This window comes from Hevea brasiliensis, chromosome 12 (genome assembly GCF_030052815.1).
Source record: "Hevea brasiliensis isolate MT/VB/25A 57/8 chromosome 12, ASM3005281v1, whole genome shotgun sequence".
Classification (NCBI taxonomy): domain Eukaryota; kingdom Viridiplantae; phylum Streptophyta; class Magnoliopsida; order Malpighiales; family Euphorbiaceae; genus Hevea; species Hevea brasiliensis.
In genome coordinates, this window is record NC_079504.1 from 32,652,893 (window position 1) to 32,675,522 (window position 22,630).

Below are 22,630 nucleotides of genomic sequence, written 5' to 3' on the forward strand. Positions count from 1 at the left end.
AAATAAATACAATAAAATTTTTAACCGAAACATAATTTTAATTTTTCATGTAAAAAGCAATTTCTCAAAAGAAAATTGAAAAAAAAAAAGAATTAATAATTCAACATGCGAGTAATGTGTACACACAATCATTTTTTTAATTGAATAACCATAAAGAAAAACAATTATTGTGTATTTTACTGACTCAATTTTTCTATTTTTATCTCTTGTCAAATTTTGCTATGAAATCTCAATAACCAAACATACGATGTAATGACATGTAACCAGGGGAAAGAATTATAAAGAATATAATTACCTATATTTGTCAACAACGGTAAATAAATGCAAATATCTACAAATTAAAATGTATAAAGAATGATGAATTCATACTTTAGCTACTTTTGAAAAAACAAGAAAGAAAAAGGCCATTTAAAAGTACCTCTGCAATAGTTATTCCTGGGAGACCCAAATCCTCAAAAGGATTATCGCACGACATTAATTCCCTTACATCTTCATCCTCATAATATATTAGACGAAGTCCACAATTCTTCACCTCTAACTGGTCAGAAAAAAATGACGCCTTAAGTTGATTACATCCTTCCAACTGATCTAGACAAGTTATGGAGCTAGAAGGCACAAAGCTAAACCAAAGTTGATCAGAAGTGATGCATAAATCTTGAGCGATTTCCATCGTAAAGCGACCTAGAAACAAACTTTGTTCCGACGGCAAATTGTATGCATGCAAGTCACACACAACAGTCCAAGTATCCACTGAAGGAGGCTGATCATGATGGAATCTAAAAACTCCAGATAAACAGAATCCTCCCCTTCCGTAATTCAACCAATAAGGAGGTAGCTGCACTTCTAATGAAGACCCCGAGCCTTGATTGTTGAACCACACAGGAACTTCACTTGAGGCTAAACACAATGATATAAGGGTGCTTGAACTAAAGAGTCCCTGAGCCAAAATTATTACTTAACAATTAACAAGTGTAGCTTTGCAGCAATATTCTAAGGGAAAATAAAACTTTTTTGGTGGATGCATGTGTAATTGGATAGTTATTTAGTAGTTGAGTTGGTCATGGAATGCACAAATTCTAAAGTTCTTTGGCAAGAAGTCAGAATGCACATAATGAAATTTGCTATAGGCCACAAAGATAACATTAAAAAGGAATAAATAAATGATACAATATCATATGACACCAAAATATATAATATCTTAAGAAAAAAAGTAAGTATATATATATATATACACACTGAAAAATGTGACTTTTTTTTTTGAAAAATCTAGGGCCCCCCAAGATGTGTGTGTGTGAGAGAGAGAGAGAGAGAGAATGAGAGACTGACCAGAGAGAGAGAGTTATGCACCAATAAGAAATGCAGGTAACTCGTTAGCCTTGCAAGTGGCCTAAGATTTTGGCCTTGAATCTCAATCAACCTTACCCATTTTATAAGAGTGCACGATGAAGTTCTTGAAGTGTTTGCTTCAAATGGATTTGGAATACTTTCCTGTGTAGTTAGACATTCCGCACTAAGTTGTAAAATGGTTGATGAAAGATCACGCAAGGACTGAAGCTTCTTGCAATCAACGAAGTGAAGGTTTTCAAGTTTAAAATTTCTACTTATACTCGTAGTTAGTGAAGTTTCCAAGCAAGAGCAACCCACCATACTAAGATGCTTGAGACCCGAAGAAAGATTATTTGGAAATGATCGAATCCACTTACAATTGCTGAAACTAAGAGCTAAGAGTTTGGAGAGTTGACTAATGCTTTCAGGCATGCTTACAAAATCATTTCCGCTTAGATCTAGATATTCTAATAATGGGAAACAACTTAGATCATAAAGAATCGTTGCATCGGTAAGACCGCAATGACTTAGATTAAGTCTCCTAAGAATGCAAAAACCTCTTAAAGAAGGCAACTCAAAGGACATGGCAGGTGTAGGTTTCTTAGGCATTGGCCACCATGGGCAAAGACAATCCCATGGCTGAGCTAATGGCAATGATGTTGAACCGATTCCTGCTATTTCAAACACATCCAAAGATGTCATATCCCCTATATTATCTGGCAATTCTTCAAGATTCGAGCAGCCAGTCAATCTAAAAACTTTAAGAGACTTCAAATTACACAGGCTACTTGGAAGAGCTGTAAGGCTTTTGCAATTCTTCATGTTCAGTAAAACAAGCCTTTCTAGAAGTCAAATAGAATGGTGTACTTCAAGTAATCCTGTACAACATTCAAGAATCAACTCTTCAAGGTATGGGATCTCTCTAAAGTCGGGTGTCTTGATTAATGTTTTGGAGTAACTAAGATCAATTATCTTCAACAACTTTAAAGGCTGTAAAAGATATAGAAAGGAAATCAGAAAGAAAACGTAAAACCAGAGTAATAAACAGATATAAGGAGTTAATTATACATACTCTTACTCCCTTCCATAATTGTTCAATTCTGCTATAAGACAAATGGAGCTCAGCAAGTTGATCTGGTTGAAAAGTTTGTGGCAAAGATTTGAAAGGATACCCACTCCATTCCAAGTACCTTAATTCATTGGAAAGATATTCAATGTCTTTGGAGAGGTTTAAATTGAAAAGTATGAGCAATCTGAGAGCTTTCATCTTCAAGAAGGCTTTAGAACTCATGTATCTTTCTCCTTGATCAAACATATAATCCAGGACTACACCTTCAATTAGATTTGTTCCCTAAAAAATCAAAGGCAACAATTAGTGGTGAAAATAACTGAAAGACTTATAAAATTTATAATGGCAGTTTATCAAACCAAATATAATAATCAAATATAATTCTTAATATTGAGTAATACTAACCGTATCATTCATAAAGATGTGACAGACATCCTTATAAAGCAATAGTCTACTACGTCGTCCAGGCTCTTCTCGACATTCTCGATGAACAATTTCTTGACCCATTTCTTCAAGCAAATCATGCATCCACACACAGTTGTCTGAAATAGTTATGAGAGATTTATCGATAAGCTCCCTTATACCAATATCGGGGTATAATCCACTACTTTCCAGTACTTTCATCAAATAACGTTTCATTTTTCCTTTGAAAAAGCATGCGATGTCAAGAAATATTTTTTTTTTGTATTTCCTCCAATCCATCAAAACTTATTTCAAGCTTACTTAGAATTTTTTCATTGGGAATTTCTTTCAACTTCTTCAATGCACTGCTCCATTCTTTCACAGATCTAGCATACAAGGAGGAACCCAAAACATTAAGCGCTAATGGGAGGCCACCTGCATAGTTTACAGCTTTGTTGGATAGCTCCATGTAATCTTGTGGTGGACAATCTTTCTTGAAGGCTTTCAAGCAAAAGAGTTGAAGGGCTTCATGATGATTTAACTCTTCAACCCTATATATTTGATCTACTTCATGTTGGATCAACAAATGTTCATCCCTTGTCGTTATTATGATTCTACTTCCAACTCCAAACCAGTTTTCATCTTTTCTCACAACTAATAATTCTAATTGCTCCAACTCATCAACATCATCAAGAATGACCAAAACCTTCTTCCGAGATAGCCTATTTTTTATGTGATAAACTCCATTGTACACATCGTACACATCTATGTCTCTTTCCATCAATGTTGCACATAAAAGTCGCCTTTGTAAAGTGATCAAACCATATTTTCTTGAAGTTTCTCTAACATCCGCAAGAAAAGCACTACCCTCAAATTGGCATTGCATTTCCTTGAAGATGACACTAGCAATAGTTGTTTTTCCAATGCCACCCATCCCACAAATACCTACCGTTTTGACATTATTTAGCTCCTTTATATTGATACACAATCTCATTTTCTCAAATTGTGAATCCATTCCAACAAAATCCTTGGCTATGCTATGACTAAATCTTCCCAATTTGTTGGTTATGCTATGATTAAATCTTCCCAATTTGTTAAGTACATCTATAGTGATATCCTGAATAAACTCTGACTCCTCCCTACAATGTAAGAATTTCCTATTACATCTATAGTGATATCCTGAATAAACTCTGACTCCTCCCTACAATGTAAGAATTTCCTATTATCATATATAACACAATATTTTAATCGTAGAAATGACATTAAAAATATCAAGTATTCAATTTTGTTCATATCGCACACGAAAATTCTATAATATGCAAAGGGTATATTATAGAGAGAGAAATAATAAATTCCTACGCAAATTGAGATGTCAATAATAGGAAACATATAATAAGCATTTCATTGTGCTCATATTCAATAATAGGAAACATAGTCTTTCCAAAACATTTTAAGTTTCTAGTCATGAGTTCTTCCAGTGGCACTTTTTCCGCAAAAGATATTAAGGCTTTTTAGAGACATTTTATAAAATGTTCCTAAACACAAAATAATTAGAGATAATTTTAGACGAAACTAATTAAAGTTTTGAGAAACACAATAAAATTGTCACTTAATAATACTTTCATCTCAAAATATTTGGTAGGAGAAGGAAAAGGAAGTGAGAAATTCTCTCCATTTTAAGGGATGATTTTAACAAAACGTTCAAAAAAATTATCATTTACAGACTTTTTTTTTCTATGCAGCTAATTGTTTTATCTCTAATATCTAATTTTTTTAGCGTAATTTATTTTATAAAATTAATAATCTTTTATAAATTAATATTAATATAAAAATATTAAATTAAATATTAATATATTAAATTAATATTACCTTAATAAATATATTCTTTTATAAATTAATTTTAGTATATTTGCTTATATATTAGAAATATATCATTTTAATATTTAATTAACTTGTCTAATTTACTCTTAAATTTCAATTAATATTATTTAATTTTTAGTGGACAATAAAAAAAATATCGATAATAAATTTATACTTTTCATAATAATAGTTTAGAGCTATCTTTTAGAGAAACAACTATTACTATTGCGTTTGCAACGTCAAAAAAATAAAATATGAACATTTTATATTTTTTGCTGAGGGTTGCTATGTGTCACTAGTCAATGAATGCCACATGTACTGAATTACATCGATTTGAAAAAAAAAAAAAATTGATTAAAGGGTGAACTAGACTTTCCATAGACTCATTCAATGACTTTCCATAGACTTTCCATAGACTTTACTTCAAATTAAATTTTTTCAAAACAATAATGAAAGACAAATTCAATTCAAATTATAGATTTAAAATCTAATATTATGAAATATATATATATATATTTAAAATCAAATTATAATATATTTCAAAATATTAAATTTTATAAAATTATAAATAATTTAACTAAAATATGTTAAGTTTATCTCTTAATAATAATAATAATTATTATTATTATTAAATGATGATCATAATCGTCCATATATAGTATACTTTCAATATATAGCTTACACTATGACCCTGTGTTTATGAATCATTTTTTTCCAATAAGAACATCTGATGCCTTCACATTCATCTGATATCAAAAGTAAAGCCCTTTTTGGCTGCTGCTACCTTAACCTTAGCAACTGTTATCTCTATAGCATAATCTCAAAATTTTAATTTAATATTACATATTTTTATTCCAATAATATATATATATATATATATAGTTTAAGTGAGGAGAAGCTCTCAGTTGAGATTCGGACATACTACTAATTTAATTTTATTAAAAGATTATAGTACAGATTATAAATCATCCACCCAAAACAATTTATCTATAAAACTTCAAAAAGTCACCTCTAGGTGGGAAACAATTCTTTTTATTATCCAAACAAGACATTTTCAAATTTATAAATTTCAAATTCTAAATTTTAGATCCAATATCTAAAATCTAAAATTTAAATCTAAATCCATGAATCCAAACACAAGCTAATTTCTTTTGCCACCTTTTTTTCAAAAATGATAAAGTTTGATATGAAATTTGACAATGACTTGGAGTTTGAATTGCATATCGAAAGAAAGAGTGAGTAGAAAAAAACTCAGATAGGTATGGTCTGAACACTTGACAAAAGTGAAAATTGGATCAATACTGTGTATAGGAAAAATGCTAAGTACGTGAAGACTGGTTCAAGACTAAGTACAGGGAAAATGCTAAGTGAAAATTGGATCAAGACTACAAAATTCTGAGAAAGTGAAAAATGAAGTTCAAATTGACTGGAATCCGAATGGTCCTAACTGAAACTCACTCGATTTGCCATCTCTACCCTTGCAAATGAAATTTTAATCTTTAAAAGTGAATCCTTAAAAATAATATAAAATAATTTTTTCCACCCTTGTTTGAAAAATGATAAATTTTGATTTGAAATCTAATAGTGGCTCTAAATTTGAATTGCATATCAAAAGAAAAAACGAGTAGAAAAAACCCATCAGGTATTGACAAATGTGAATATTGGACAATGTTATTTGTATTTTACAATAATGATTTTTTTTTTTTTTTTAAGTTTAGGCATGGTTTCTCATTTGATTTGGAACTCTAGGAATCGTGTCAAGCGTCAACTCCTATCAGTTAAAGTATTTTTATTTTTTATTTTTATTTTTATTTTTTTAAATTTGATTCTTCTATAAAAGTTGTCCTCATAAGAGAAAATTATCTATTTATGTCAATATTTCACATTTAAATATATAATTGTCATTAAAACTTCTTGTAAGCTACAGTCAACAATTATAACTCAAAAAGTCTTTTAGTCCTCTCTTATATTTACCTTTTTTTTTTTTTTTGTCCATATTAAAAAAAAAAAAAACTGATGAAGATACAAGACTTAGTTTGGTAAAGTTATATAGATAATTGGTGATGGCAATTGGTTAGACTTCTGTGGATTTTTTTTTTCTTACCAAAATCTAATAGGTCATATTTAATAACATAATCCAATTTAAAATGAATTTAAATTTAACAACTATTATATATAACGTGTTTGGACTGAGTTTTAATTTTACATGTTAGATATTTATTATCTGTATTTGTTTATATAAATATTTATTTAAATATAAAATATATATTTTTATAATATTATTTATAAATTTTATATATTTTATTTTAAATAAAATAGAATTTAAATATTTTATAAAATTATTACCTTTTTAAAATATCAATTATTAATAAAAAATAATTTTTATATAAAGTTTGAATATTTTTTAAATAATAATTAGGTTTGAGACAGATTCAGATAATTAATAATAAATTTTAATTGCGTTTAAGACGAGTTAGAGTTTTAAAAAAGTTAATCAGGTTCAGATAATTTTCGTGAGTAACTTAATTTACCATCTTTAGGAGAAAGTCTCGTTTTTTAAATTTTTTTCAATAAATTATCATTCTTTTTATTTTATATACAACTAACAAATTACAATTCCAAGATCCCTCAAATACATAAAATATTGTTAAATTTAATTATTAATTTTTTATTTATTTTCATTGAAATTTAAATTAAAGAACTTATAATATTAAAATAATAATTTTAATACCATTGATTACATTTTAAAATTTTTAATTGCATTGATAACGCAAATTTATGTAAAGATTCATCCCCTATTTGCATTCATTTTACATTCCTGCTCTAAGAGTCTAACAAGAAACCAATAAATTAGAGTATAAGTTGTTTTGTAAAACTCAACAAGGAATTAAGAAATTAGAGAATGAGTGTTTTTTAAGCTTCCAAGAATGAACTAAAAAATTAGAAGGGATTGTATGTTCTTTTGTAAGAAACCAAGAAAGAATCAAGAAATTAGAGAGGAATATAGGTCCTTTTGTAAGACTCTACAAAGGAAACCAAAAATTAGAGCAGAAATGTAAGTCTTTTTGTAAGACTAGAATATAGGTTCTTTTATAAAACTTTAAGAAGAAATAAAAAAAAATCATATTTACTTTCATGTAAAATATATTATTTATTTATAATCTATTTTTTATAATTTATTTTTTTTAAAAAAAATATATATATATATTTTAATTTTTATATACAACTAACAAATTACAATTCCAAGCTCCCTCAAATACATAAAATATTGTTAATTAAAGAGTTAATTTATACTAGTAATTTTATAATTATGTTAACATGTTTTTGTTTATCCTATTATTCTTCCCTCTTTCCTACACTTATATAATTAAAATAAATTTTATTTTTTATATTATAAGTTTGTAAATATTTAGAACAATTAATAAAATAAATTAGTAAAAGTCATATTTAGTGTTTAAGGTTTTTATTAATTTTATTATAATAAATTAAATAATTTTTTTAATGAATTAATAGGGTTAAGATTATAGAATTATTATATTAAAAATTATAATAAGATTTTTGTATAAGTAGAATTATTATTACATTAATATTAAAATTTTAATTTATACTTAAAATTAAAATTATTTATAAATTTAATAATAAATATATTTTACTAAAAATTATTAGTAACAAATTAATATGATATTGTCATTGTTAAAATTACAAAGCAAAGTAAATTATGTTGCTAAAAATTACGAACCACGATATAATATGAATTGGTAATAATTTATAAATATAGTGATCGCACTGAAAGAGAAAGGGTAGAAAATGGTGGGTTCATTGTAGTTTCTCTAATTGCCGACAGTGATCGCACTGAAACTTCCTACAATATACAAAATCTGGTAGGTGGTTTGATTCAGATCAACTATAAATAGTTCCCAGGTTTAGCATTCTTCCATCTTTCACTGCAATTCCTCTATTTTCTTTTCTACCAAACAAAACCGTGCTTGTCAAATATGGCTTCTACTTCATCTTTAGCCTTCTCCTGTAAAACTACCTATGATGTTTTCCTTAGCTTTAGGGGAATTGAAACTCGTCACAATTTTACTAGTCACCTTTATGCTGCCCTTTGCCGGAAAAATATTACAACATTCATAGACGATATCCTTGAGAGAGGAGAAGGGATCTCGCCAGCGCTCATGAAAGCGATTGAAGAATCCAAGATTTCTGTAGTAATTTTCTCAGAAAATTATGCATCCTCTCGATGGTGCCTAGATGAACTAGTGAAGATAATTGACTGCGAGAAAAAATTAGGGCGAAAGGTTTTACCCATTTTCTACCGTGTAAATCCTTCCGATGTTAGAAAACAGACTGGGAAATTTGGAGAAGCATTTGGGAAAGTCAAAGAAAATTCAAATCACAGCTTAGACGTTGTGGAGAAGTGGAGCACAGCTTTGACGAAAGCAGGCAATCTATCTGGATGGGTTTTCAGCGACTCCAGGTAATTGTTTTCAGTATTGGACTTAACTGGCTGGCTGTCTGGCTGCTTGAACTGTTTAAATTGGGAACTAGACAGGGCAACTGGTTTGGTCTAATTCAATTTATTTATTTTAATTATCAATAGAAAAATAAAAATTTTCAAAATTTAAATTATTTTTAACCAGTTTTTTTTTTAATTAATCTAATTGCTTAAATCTTTCAAATCGGCGAAATGGTTAATAGATCGATTCAATTGTCAATCTGATTTTAAAAACATTGCAACATGTAATTCTTCATAACCAGTATGACTTTGATTAATTATTTGCAACACATCTCATTTCTACAAAAATTTTGAAGGGTGTAATAGTAATTTTACAAAAAAAAATAATTGTTGCCCATTAAATTTTGATGAGCACTGGACTCCTTACAATTTTAAAATTTTTTAGAAGTGTAGTAATTTTAAAATTTTAGTATTTTTTTACTATTATTTACCAAATTTTGATGGAGCAATGGATCAATATTTAAAAATTTTTAGTAATTTATTAGTAATTTAAAAAAAAAACTCTAAATCCTTTGTTTTTTTATTAAAAGAATGATTTCAACAATGAAACATAAATATTTTTACTAAAAAAATCTTCAAATATCATTATCTTTTGATATATTCTTCTTCATTAATTATATTTTACCATTTTACTTTTTTAATAAATCTATAAATACTGACTTTTATGTTTTGAAATTTAAATTATTAGACAATATTATTAGATCTTTTTATTATCTTTTTTATCGATTTGAATAACTTTAGTAACTTTTTATTCATAATTCATTATTATTATTAGAATCTTTCATTACTAAAATTTCAGCGTACCCATAAAATAAATTAGATAATTTTTTTTTAAATTTTAAGCCATTTTAATTTCAAAATTTTATAATATTAAACATATATTATATTTTTAAATTAATAACAATTTCAATTAATTTTTAACAAATCAATTTAATCTAAACAAATTTTATTATCAACTTTTATTTATTTTATTTATATTATTTTTATAAATTATATATTTTAATTGGACACTTCATTTAATAAAAAAAATTGAACCCTCCTATTTTGAATTCCTACCCTCGACACCGGCAACGATTAGGTTATCGAGAAAATCATCCTATTCAAACCTAATTAATATTTTTAAAACTCAAATCCATTCTAAACTTGATTAAAATTTATTATCGATTGTTCAAATTTATCATAAACTCGATTATTATTATTCGAAAAATACTAGCACTTATTTAATTTTATATATTTTAAATAATAAGTTGCATAAAAATTTATTTTTATTAATAAATTATATTTTAAAAATTTAATAATTTTATAAAATATTTAAATTCTATTTTATTGAAAATAAAAATATAAAATCAATCTCTACTTTTTTAAGGTTTAATTTCGTTTCTACCGTCTAAATTAATCATTAACTTTTTGTAATTATATCCCCTAGTGAGAACTTAATTAACAAATGAAGGACTCCACAACTGCATACTTAATGGTGATAGAACAATATATGGTGCATAATTAATTAACTATAGATTATAGTCACTTGAGTTTAAGATCTTATAATTAAAATCTCAAATTATAGAGGACTCTACAAGTGCCACAAAAGATAAACAATGGAGACATCAGGTTTATGAACCCACCTTCTCTTTCTAGTATCCAGTTAAATTATTTCTATTTTTTGATTTTATACTACAAAACCCACCTTTTCTATCTTGTATCCAGTTAAATTATCTCTATTTTTAATTTTATACTGCAAAAGTTGTCCCCATGAGAGAAAATTTAAATATTTCTTAATTAATGAGGCGATTGGTTCTTTCGCGTAAGCCCCTCTGATGTTGATGGGATTCCAACTGTTTTTAGCTCTGCACCTGTATAATATAAAAACTAATTATGGAACCTTTAAACTTTCCAGCCAAGATCTTAAAATGCCAAAATGATAATAAAAAACTTCACTCAATTTCTGGAAAGGACTTGATAATTAAAACCTTAATTTCTGGGAAGGATTTGATAATAAAAACCTTACTTTAAAAATATTTGTTAATACATTTATTTCCTCTACTTTTGTATTTGTATGAAATGATACATGACCTGTAGTTTTAATCTATACTCATGCATATATTAAAATTATATATCAAGTTGTTAAAATTGGATATGTTCTTTCTCTATTCTTTTATTTATTATCATGGACTTGTTACATTGTCTGTTCATCTTATTGTTTTAGGCCTGAATCCCAACTATGTGAAGAAGTCGCTGATCACATTCTGGAGAAATTGTATCCCATCTCGTTTACTGCTTCTACTGGCTTAGTTGGGATTGATTCACATGTTGATAAAATTATGTCATTGTTATGTATTGAGCCAACAAACATTCGGGTAATAGGAATTTGGGGAATGGGTGGTATTGGAAAGACCACCATAGCTGAAATTCTATTTAGTCGAATATGCAATCAATTTGATTGCTTTTGCTTTCTTCCCAATGTTAGGGAAAAATCAGAAAAATATGGGCTAGTTGATTTAAGAAAAAGCTTTTTTTCCGAACTCTTGGGGATTGAAATTAGAAATCTAGATATGCTCAGTGTGGTACCCACTGTCATTAAGGATTCACTTAATAGGAAGAAAGTTCTTGCTGTTCTTGATGATGTTAATGATCCAGAGCAACTAGAAGCTTTAGCTATAAATGATGATGATTGTTTTGGGCTGGGAAGTAGAATCATTTTAATAAGCAGAGACAAGCATGTCCTTAGCAGTGCTAAAAAGATAAATGAGGTTAAGGTATATGAGGTTAAGGGATTGGATTGTAGCGATGCTCTTCAGCTGTTAAGTATGAAAGCCTTCAAACAAAACCATCCTCCGGTGGAATATAGAGAGTTGTCCAAAAGGGTAGAAACTTATTGTAAAGGTGTTCCACTAGCTCTCAAGGTTTTGGGTTCCTATTTGTGCGGAAGGACTTCTAAAGAATGGGAAAGTGCATTGAATAAACTGAAGGTATCTCCTGACTACAACATTCTGAAAGTCTTAAAAGTAAGTTATAATGCTTTAGATCGAATGGAAAAAAGCATATTTCTAGATATTGCATGTTTCTTCAAAGGATATGACAAAAGCTGGGTAGAAGATATATTAGATGATTGGGTGATAATTCGTCTAATGGATAAGTGTCTCATAACTATCGTGGATGACAAGTTAGAGATGCACGATTTGATAGTGGAAATGGGTCAAGATATTGCTCGGCGGAAGGGTAACCGATTATGGATTTCTACAGATATCTGTCAAATGTTGGCCACAAATGATAATAAGGTAAGTAAGAGAATTAATTCTATAAAAACTTTATAATATCATTTATTAGATTTTTCTTATCTAAATCTGATTTACTATGAATTTAAGATACTAGATATATGATGGGATTCACTTATTAAATACATGGATCCCACGTGTTTGTATCTTCAATTCATAATAGATTAGGTCTAGATAAGAATTTCTCTCGTTTAAAGGAAAAATTACTGAGTCTTGATGTATAAAATTCCTATGCCTTTGAATTGTTAATTGTTAGGCAAAGAAAGTAGTTGAAGGCCTATTTTTGGACATCTCTACAATTGGAAGGGTATATTTGAATCCTGCCGTGTTCTCAAGAATGCACAACTTGAGATTGCTCAAATTTTACGGGAGTTCCTGGTTAAAGAAGGAAGGTACTGGCTCCATATTTGAATCTAGCGGATCAGATTGTCTAAAAAGTCTTCCTAACAAGTTGAGATTACTTCATTGGGAAGAATACCCTTTCAAGTCTTTGCCATTAAATTTTTCCATGGAAAACCTTGTCCGCCTCATCATGCCATGTAGCGAAGTTGAAGAGCTCTGGAATGGATCTACGGTAAGCTTTACATATATATCTGTCGTTGTTTTCATTTTTTTCCCTTTATAATTTCATCAATTAAAAATTTTATTGCTAAGCCCCTAGATTTAAAAAAAAAAAAAAAAAAAACAATTTTAGAGTTCAACAATCTAAAAATTTTAAGATATTTTAAGTAATTTTTTTCTTATCATTTTGTAAATAACTTACTGAATTTATTGAATAGAAAATCTTAGGGTTAACTGTATTATAGTCATAATTGTATATTATTGAGTAAAATTTTTGTTAACAAATCCTACATACTCATACCATATGTGGTTAATATAATTTCTTTTTTTTTTTTCCTTTAGTAAAGAGCTGATCATATCATATGATTTAGAAGGGCTAATGATTTAATTTAATTATTAGAAAGTTTCTCTACTACAATTCTAATATAATCCAAAACTTAGTATGTATAAGAATGTCCACGGTGTTGGATTTAGGCTTTAAAGGAAAAATATATTTATATAAAATAATTAATTTAATTGAAAAATATAAACGAACATATTTATCTTTGCACATAATAATAATAATAATAATAATAATAATAATAATAATTATTATTATTATTATTATTATTATTATTTAAAAAAAAATTAGATCTAACTGAACTTTTAAATATAACACTTTTTTTTTATTTAAAAAAAATTCATTTACAAATATGAAAATGTTTTCTAACATTAAATTAATGTATTGTTGCCACCTATATAGTCTAAAAAAATATAAAAAAAAATAAATAATTTCATTACATTTTTGTAAATTGATTATTTATTTCTTATAATTAATGTAAATATTTGTAGCTAAAAAAATATATCAGTTAAAATATAATTATGCTTTTTATTTACTTAATTAAAATTTCAATTTTAACTAAAGATAAATTTTACTTCGAAAGTGCATATTAAAATTATGAAAAATATGAAAAATGGATAGGAAAAAATGATATAATATTTTTATGTTATTATGAATGATAAAAAAAATTATGAAAATTATGAGCTGCCCCTCCTTACATGCCACTGACTGTCTATATATGGGCTTTCTGACAATTTATAGTTAAAAATTATTTCGTGTATTTGTGTTATGCAGTGTTTGCCAAACTTAAAATCTCTTGATCTTAATTGCTCAGAGAATCTGAAAATAGTCCCTGATTTTTCTATGATGACAAGCCTGGAAGTGATAAATTTTGATGGTTGTGAGAGTTTGATTGAGATTCCATCATCCATTCAGTGCCTGGAAAGACTCCGTTTTCTTGATATAGGTCAGTGCAAAAAGTTGATAAGTCTTCCACAAATGCCGAGAGGCATAAAATATTTATATCTCAATTATTCTGGAGTGGAAGAGTGGTCTCCGTCATCTATCCAATTTCTTGACAATCTTCGGTTCTTAAATATTTCCCATTGCGAAAACCTTAGAAGTCTTCCAAGAATTATATATTGCAATACTTTAACACTTGATATTAGTTTCTGCCCAAATCTCATCATGGCTCCGCAGATTATGGAAATGCTCAACGGTCTCCCAAATAGCACTTGCGAATGGAAAGGCTCTGAGATTCTGAGTCTCCGTGGCTGTTCAAATCTTGAGAAATTGCCTCCCTTATTTGGTTTACTCTCTTTACGATATCTATATCTAGATGGCACTGCACTTGTAGAAATTCCCCCTGACATTGTTTCTTTGTCATCATTAGAAGTACTGTCTCTAAGTGATACTCCAATGGAAGAATTGCCGTCATCAATTGGTTGTCTCTCTTCACTTGTTAGTTTGTATTTGAAGAGATGTAAAAACCTTAAGAGTCTCCCAAACAGCATTTCTGAATTGAAATGTCTTGGGACTCTACATCTCAGTGGCTGTTCAAATCTAGAGAAATTGCCTCCTTTATATGGTTTATGCTCCTTAAACGGGATATATCTAGATGGCACTGCACTTGTAGAAATTCCCCCTGACATTGTTTCTTTGTCATCATTAAAAGTACTGTCTCTAAGTGATGCTCCAATGGAAGAATTGCCGTCATCAATTGGTTGTCTCTCTTCACTTGGTCGTTTGAATTTGCAGAGATGTAAAAAGCTTAAGAGTCTCCCAAACAGCATTTGTGAATTGAAATGTCTTAAGACTCTACATCTCAGGGGCTGTTCAAATCTAGAGAAATTGCCTCCTTTATATGGTTTATGCTCTTTACGAGATCTATATCTAGATGGCACTGCACTCGTAAAAATTCCCCTTGACATTTTCTCTTTATCATCATTGGGAGTATTGTTTCTAAATGATACTCCAATAGAAGAATTGCCGTCATCAATTGGTTATGAATTGAATTTTTGTAATTGCGTAAATTTGGACCAAAATGCACGTGGCACCATTATGGCAGATGCTGTCCAGAGAATTAAAGAATTAGCCATTGCTAGAAGTTATCCTTGTTTTTTGGTTGGTTTACCCGGAAGCAAAATGCCTGAGTGGTTGAGCTGTGAAGGCCCAGGATATTTAATAGAAACTTCATTCCCTCCTGGTTGCTTCAATAATATGTTCCTGGGTTTTGTTTTTTGTGCTATTCTAGAATTCAAGGCTCCTGTTATGTATCCTCTACACTTAACATGTCAAAGCAGGTTCAAAAACAATAATGGCTACATAGGCGCCAGATTTACAAGTGAATATTTCTATTTGGAAAATACCATAGAATCAGATCATGTGATCTTTTGGTACAATGGCAATGACATTTACTTTTTAGATTGGCTCAAACAAAATTGTGACATGGAGAACGAGGCATCATTCTACCTCGAGCCTGAGCCTGAGAATGTGTATATGAAACAGGGGAAAGTGAAAAGGTTTGGGTTTCACTTGTTATATGACAAAGTTGAGCTAAACAAATGCAATCCTTGCATATGCAGAGAAGCCAATTTTCTGGAGCAATTAGAAGAAACAGCAAATGCCAACAATAAGAGAAGCAGGGAAGACTTCTACTCCAGTAATATCAATGGCAACCAAGAGGTGGAAACACACCCTAAAAGATTGAGGCCAAACTTCTTTATGGAAGATTACTTTTCAAATGCTCAGGATAGGATTAACTACGATGCTACTATGGTTCCTTCAAGTTCTTCATGTGAATTTGCTCCCAAATTCTACAAATTTCTTTGAAATTCGTCCCTACTAATTGTGGATAACTTGGGTTTGCGGCTCTCTTTCCCTGTAAGTCATCTCTATTTTTGTATTTTTACATTCTTCTGATATTATGACATGACAATGTTTTGGCCTTCATTCTAATCTAATTAAAATGCTATTAATGATGATTTGAAATTTGAATGAGATTATTTGATTTAAATAAAAAAATTAAACCAAATTGATTTTATTTTATTTATTCAGTTTAATTATTTTTTTTTTCAGTTTTAATTAAAATTTAAAAAAATTTTCGGTATTATGATTTAGATCGGTTATTAAATTAAAAAACTGACGGCAGACACTTCTCCATCTCCGCATACATTTCTAATTCGCATTCTATTTCTTCTTCTTTTGCCCCTATCACCATCAGCAAGCTGCGTTGACATCTTCCAAATCTGGTCATCAACTTTCTGATCTGTCGGATCTCATTTGTTTTGGGCATCAACTTTCTGATCTGGCGAGTCTTACGAGCCCATCTCTCGCGACTTCAGTGGCGTCTTCCAGACTAACTCTACGCCAACCCCGGCCTTCTCCATCTCGCCTGTACGTTTCTAGAGTCGTTTCCGATGCCAACCCTTCTCTATCTCTTGTGATTTTGTTATTTTTGGATGATATTGGTAATTTATTTTGATCTGTAGTGTTGGATTTTCTTTGAAATCTAAAGATTTATATTTGATTTGTTTCGATTCTTGTGATCTGTAATATTGGATTTTATTTTTCCTTTTCATTTTTCCTTTCTCAAGAACTGCTTCTCTTATACAACATTTTTTTGACTCTCAGCTTCCATTTCTCTTCTTCACTCAACGATTCAGAAGCCCTATGGTTTTAGTAGCCTCCAATTTCTCCCTCTCTTGCACAAACTTAATTAGCGACTATAAGTCTTCCATTTCAGGTGAGTTGCTTTTATGATCTAATGCTGAATATTCTATTTCTTATTTGTAAAATTTGCTTCTCAAAAGAAGTTTGAATCGCTAGTTGCAGAAACTTAGGCATTTGAATCTTGCTTCTATTATTTAAAATCTGCATAATATGTTATGCTGAACATTTGCTATGTTGTATATGATTGAACCCATATGTCAACGTTAACTTCTTCTGTTGGTGCTCCTCTCCTTCTTGTTTGACCTTTCTTTTTTTTTTTTGGTTCCTTCACCTCTTTGAGAGAAAATTACATGATCTCTTTCCAGGCAATTTGTCTACAATTATAAATTTTTTAAAATTTGTAGCTGGTACCAATAACACCTCAATTATTGTCCAAATGTCCATAGTCATAAAATTACGCATTTGGAAGAAAGGAGTTTTATACGTATTGTTGATTCCTTGACTCTGTTCATCCTTGCTCTTCCTATGCGTATGTAGTATTTAAATTTGTGTACGTGCCTGTGCTATGATGTTTCTTTCTATGTTTGTCCATGTTATTGTTTATCATGTAGATCTCTTCTTACCATTAGAGAATGTTTAGTGTATGTTTATTATGCTTCACCCTCTTCTGTGGAAAGTTTTTGGTGGCTGAAAATGAAGAGGAAAAATAAACTCACAAACCCATTTTGATACTTGTTAAGGTTGTTACCTCCTCTAGTAAGTTTCAACACAGTGCTTCGTGATTTTTCTCTTTGTGGTTATGCTAGTTGAGTTCAGAGGACCATGAAAATTTTCTAGCATTCTTTCTGAGATTAAGTTGGTAAGTGGGGAAAGAATGAATTGTAAAGTAGAAGCAGCTCCTGGGCATGTGTCACTTTAGAATTGTAAAGTAGAAGCAGCTCCTGGGCATGTGTCACTTTAGAAACAAAAATCTAGTCCTTTGCTTTGTACGCTAGTTAAAGAAAAACAAGTAAAAATCTTGGTTTTGTATTTGATGATTTTTTTTTCTTTGATGAAGATTCCAATCCTTTTGCTAGCTATTAAATTATAAACCTTCCTTTAGGCAGCCGTTAAATGATTTTATGTATCTCTTTCTTTCATCAAAACCAACTTTGAAGGGAGTGTGCCTTCTTTTAAGATCTTTGCTTTATTTAGGTAAGGATCCACAAAAAAAGAAAGAAAAAAAAAATTCATATTGCATTTTCTTTTTACTTCCATTTGATTTTTATTGAACTCTTTGAGGACCAATCTCTTATTACTATATTTTAGTGCTCTTGGCCAAATCCATTTGAATCATACCCTCTAGCCATGATTTTTTATTTGATGCATTAATTCAGTGGGATTATGAATTACTCTGTTTATAAAGCTAAAATCATCAACTTCTTAATTAGTAAACCAATTTATTTGATTGCTAAATTTGTGTTCTATTTGTCCTAATTGTGAAGTGATTTATTCCAGAATTTGTTGAATAATTGACATGTGGGATGGAGAAAACTGGTTTTAACACATGGATGGATGACAAATTTTAATAAATGATTCAATCGTTTAATTCCCGCTGTCAGTTGCAAAACCATGCAATCATTTGCCAAATCTCAGGTTCTGCTTTTTCTGATCACTAATGCTCACCATCATTGTTGTCCCTTTTTTCCCTATGCTGCCCATCAGCGGTGTTGTTTGTTTGTTTGTTTGTTTGTTCTTTCCTTTTGGCTTGATTGAGGTCCTTAAAACAATTTCAGTATCACTGCTCCTTATAGTCCTAAAAATAATTTATAGACATTAAAACTTATTGACAAATAATCTTCACATGGATATGGATGGTATGGAGTTCATGGAATGGTATAGGAGAATAAAGAATTTTTTTTAAATGGATTTGGATGGTATGGAGTTCATGACAAACAATGTCCAGATTAATTCAATTATATTATTGTTTATGATAAATAATTTTTTTTCCTAATCATCCCATAATACTAGTGTACCTTAATTAAGATATTTTTAGTCTGAGAATTCCGATCATCCATATGCAGTATCATATTTAACAAGAAAAAAAAGATATTTTAATGAATATAGAGACAATTATTCCATTTCAAATCCAATTTAGCTCTAAAAAGAAATTTAATTAAGATGTATAAATTGTTAAATTTTGGGGGAAAGCACAATATAGTAACCTGTTTTTCATGCTTTTTCAATTCAAGGATTGAAGAAAATTTCATGACAAATCGATTATTGAACTATCGCGTCGTTAACAAATCGAGGGAAAAGGGCTAACGCCATTAAGTGCACTTATGGGTATGGATACAATTGTTTGAATGAATTTTGAACAAAAATTATTATGAAATATTAATTTGCATATTCATATCTGGAGATTTATGTATTTATAGGAGCTTTGGTATCTAGTGTATCCCACACACCTGTAACTAAATTAGTTTCTTCACCTCTTAGCAAAGTGACATAAAGAAATAATTTCACCTTTAATAAAATTTTGATCTTCTAATTTATTGACATCATTAGCATCTGTAATTTATGAAAATGCTCTGCATTTATGATAAACAGTAGCTTCCACCATTCTAAAATCCTTTTATTCACATTCATATTCAATTTCTTGCATGGATCATGAAATATGTGTATGTATATTCAACTTTTTTAAGCTAAAGTTTCATCTCTAACATGATTTTCTTTCTTGATGGAGTGTACTTAGTTTATGTTTTCAGAAGAAGAATTGTACTGCTGATTCTTTAGCACATTGAAACTTGTGGCATTGAAATTAAGGCTCTTATGTGAAATTGCATTCTGCAGCTCATTGTGTTCAATTCTGGCCTGATCCTCCAAATGAGATATTGAGTTTCCTCACGGCAGATGCAGTGGTAGTGACTCTATGTTAACTCAGGTTTCGAGCCTGTTCGTTTGTCTATAATTGAGTTTCCTCACAGAAGATGCACTCTAATTTGGTCTCTTTGGAAAAACAGGAACGAAGCGCTTTGGAATTCTAATCAGATTACAAGCACTGCTTCCTCCTTCCTTCATCAGTGATTAGCTGCCCAAGTTAGTGACCATCCATCCTATTTTGACTACTCTTCGACAGTTTCTGTGGCTGATTTGTTGAAATGGCACAAGCCTGCTTCGGGATTCTTGAAATGCAATACAGATGCTTCCTCCCGTCTGCATCATAACAAAATTGAGCAGGTTGGGTTCTTTGTGATTGGAGAGGACAGCTGATTAAGGCTTGCTAAATTGAGCTTCTTGGTCCACCTGATCCGAAAATCGCTGAAGCTCTCTCTCCAAGAAGTTCTTAGCTTGATTGATGAAAGGGGCATGCATATCACCTAATTTATTAACTTATTCAACCTTGATTGAATGCTGATGTTGTTCCTTATCCTGCACTTATGGATGCCCAGTGCAAGAATTGTTAAGTGAAATCTGCTGTGACTTTATTTGATGAGATAACTAAGTAGGGAATCAAGCCTAATGTTGTCACTTATAAGGCAACTCAAGAAAATTACAGTGGCAAGCAGGAAATTTTGTCCATCTTCCATACTTGCAGTTGGGTAAAATGCAGCAATTGTTGTCGTTTTCTATAATAAGATTACTGCCATGTTGTGAATGTTTAAAAATGAGAACATGCAATATTTACACTGTAATTTTGGTGCATTTGCATCTAAGGAAAATTACAGGAAAAGTACTCCTGTAATTTTAATATTATTTTAAGTTCAGAATTAGCAGGGTTAATACTGGTGTATTGTTTTTCGCTCATGAGAGAAGTGTTGCTTTACTTTTTGTTTTTAGTTTCATTATTGTTCCTTAATGATGATGTGGCTCGTGGTCAATGCTTAATCAAGAAATATAAACAGTCAATGCATAGTGAATAATGGTGAATGGAAGGTCACTGTTCATGTTTCTAAGATTTGATGACCCTCTTGTGGCGTTTCCTTTACTCTCTGTTCGCTCATACCTGGACCGTAAGCCATCAGCATCAGAAACAAATCAAGCAGTTTACTATACTCGTATTTCTTGTCAAAAATGACTAGCAGAATTGCAAATACCCTTTTAAGGGATCTCTGGTAAAGTTTCTTGTAGCACGTATTTATGGGCAAAAGCAGGTCAAGAATTGAGATTATCAGATTTTTGAAGTGCTAATGTATTTCTTGCCTGTCACCTTGCTGCCCGCTTTGTATCATGTAGCTTGTTTTAGATACTTCAGAGATATTTAACGTCGAATATGGATATGTTTTGATTTGTGTCTCTCTTGATGCAGTCTCTGGATCTCTCTTATTTTGATTATATTGTCACTGATTGTAAATTTTCTTCTTAATTAATTCTGCTCTGTTTCTCTTACTTGTAAATCAGTGAACACTGTTGTCCATTACTTAACATAAATAATTTAGTATTTAGTTTAATCTCCAGAAATGAGGTCTTGTCACTCACGATTTCTTACGAAGATTTATCTTAATGCAATTTCCTTTTGTTTAATATATATATATATATATATATATATATATATATATATATATATATATATATACCTTTTCTCGTTGGTATTTAAAAGAAGGTAGGAAAAAAAATCTGAAGAAGGTACAAATAAGATAAGGAATGAAACATCAAGAGATAATCAATAACACTGACACTAGAAAGGTCTACAGAATTTATAAACCTATGCTCTGATAACAATAAATATCACACTTGCGTTCCACTCTATAGAGGTAAAAGTGATAAGGAAAAACTGACAAAGTTTCTCCTAAAATATATCTAATTGGACATATGATGCTGAAAACCTGAAAGAATATGTAAATATATACATATATACATAAAGTGGCTCCATGCCAAATAGATATATCTTCATAGACACATGATTTTTTTTTCCCTCTGTGGGAACCAAAAAAATATACAAATACAGACTTTAGGTGGGTAGCAGCCTAAACACATAGATAATATATACAGCAATCCAAAATGATCAAAAGTTACAAAAAGAATACGTTGGCCCGACCTCCACTAGACTCTGCAGCTGGTGAAGTGGAAGAAAGGACAATGCTAACAAATGAGGACTACTGATAGAAGGATCACTAAAAAAATCTGAAATATCAAAATATAAGATGTAAGTATAATTACTCAATGAGCGGATAAATAAATAAGAAAGGGGGAATAAACAAGGTTTTGATACTTAATAGTATCAGATGCTATACTAACATATATTAGCTGAATAAATATCATTTGTTATAATTCACATAATTGAGATAAAATAAAATTTCATGCTGTAAAAAAAATATTGTAGAAATAACTTTGCTAATGATCATAAAATCAGTAATATTCTCATATGCTCACAATATATTTCCTATAGAAAATGCTTGCATTTCAGGTGCATATAATAAACTCCAGCAATCTGAGAGTAATGCTGGCATCCTGGGCTCTATAATGACACTACTAATAGCCCAAGAGCAATAAATATGCTGGTCATACATATGTGCATAACTACCCCCAAAAGGCAACCACCTGATATATGCCCCAAAGGCTATGTATATATCAAGCGCTGTCCTAAAGACAATATAAATATAAGCTGAGCTAAAATTATATCACCTATCATCAAGGTGTTATCTATTCGG

At 30.0% G+C, this 22,630-nt stretch overlaps 2 protein-coding genes across 2 annotated transcripts; one reads left to right on the forward strand and one right to left on the reverse strand.

Moving 5' to 3' along the window:
- Positions 1–304: 304 nt before the first annotated feature.
- Positions 305–3,812, reverse strand: LOC131171201 (disease resistance protein RPV1-like). The gene is made up of 8 exons (XM_058130668.1): positions 3,119–3,812; positions 2,801–3,039; positions 2,399–2,677; positions 2,211–2,316; positions 1,884–2,123; positions 1,423–1,793; positions 419–937; positions 305–331 (listed from the first exon to the last, which is right to left on the reverse strand). The coding sequence occupies exons 1-8, from the start codon at positions 3,810–3,812 to the stop codon at positions 305–307; spliced, it is 2,475 nt and encodes an 824-aa protein (XP_057986651.1).
- A 4,638-nt stretch (positions 3,813–8,450) lies between these two features.
- Positions 8,451–20,762, forward strand: LOC110664439 (disease resistance protein RPV1-like). Its single transcript, XM_058130669.1, has 8 exons — positions 8,451–9,137; positions 11,380–12,451; positions 12,705–13,022; positions 14,124–16,211; positions 16,552–16,724; positions 16,962–17,073; positions 19,833–19,923; positions 20,003–20,762. Exons 1-4 carry the CDS (start codon positions 8,653–8,655, stop codon positions 16,158–16,160), a joined length of 3,912 nt encoding a protein of 1,303 aa, XP_057986652.1. The 5' UTR covers positions 8,451–8,652; the 3' UTR covers positions 16,161–16,211; positions 16,552–16,724; positions 16,962–17,073; positions 19,833–19,923; positions 20,003–20,762.
- The last annotated feature ends 1,868 nt before the right edge of the window (positions 20,763–22,630 follow it).

Coding starts and splice junctions, on each gene's coding strand:
- LOC131171201 (XM_058130668.1), bottom strand. CDS start 3,812: ATGGATTCACAATTTGAGAAAATGAGATTGTGTATCAATATAAAGGAG. Junction 2,678..2,800: donor ACATCTTTATGAATGATACG/GTTAGTATTACT, acceptor TTGATTTTTTAG/GGAACAAATCTAATTGAAGG. Junction 1,794..1,883: donor TGAGTTGCCTTCTTTAAGAG/GTTTTTGCATTC, acceptor TCCCATTATTAG/AATATCTAGATCTAAGCGGA.
- LOC110664439 (XM_058130669.1), top strand. CDS start 8,653: ATGGCTTCTACTTCATCTTTAGCCTTCTCCTGTAAAACTACCTATGAT. Junction 9,138..11,379: donor TGGGTTTTCAGCGACTCCAG/GTAATTGTTTTC, acceptor TTATTGTTTTAG/GCCTGAATCCCAACTATGTG. Junction 13,023..14,123: donor AGCTCTGGAATGGATCTACG/GTAAGCTTTACA, acceptor TGTGTTATGCAG/TGTTTGCCAAACTTAAAATC.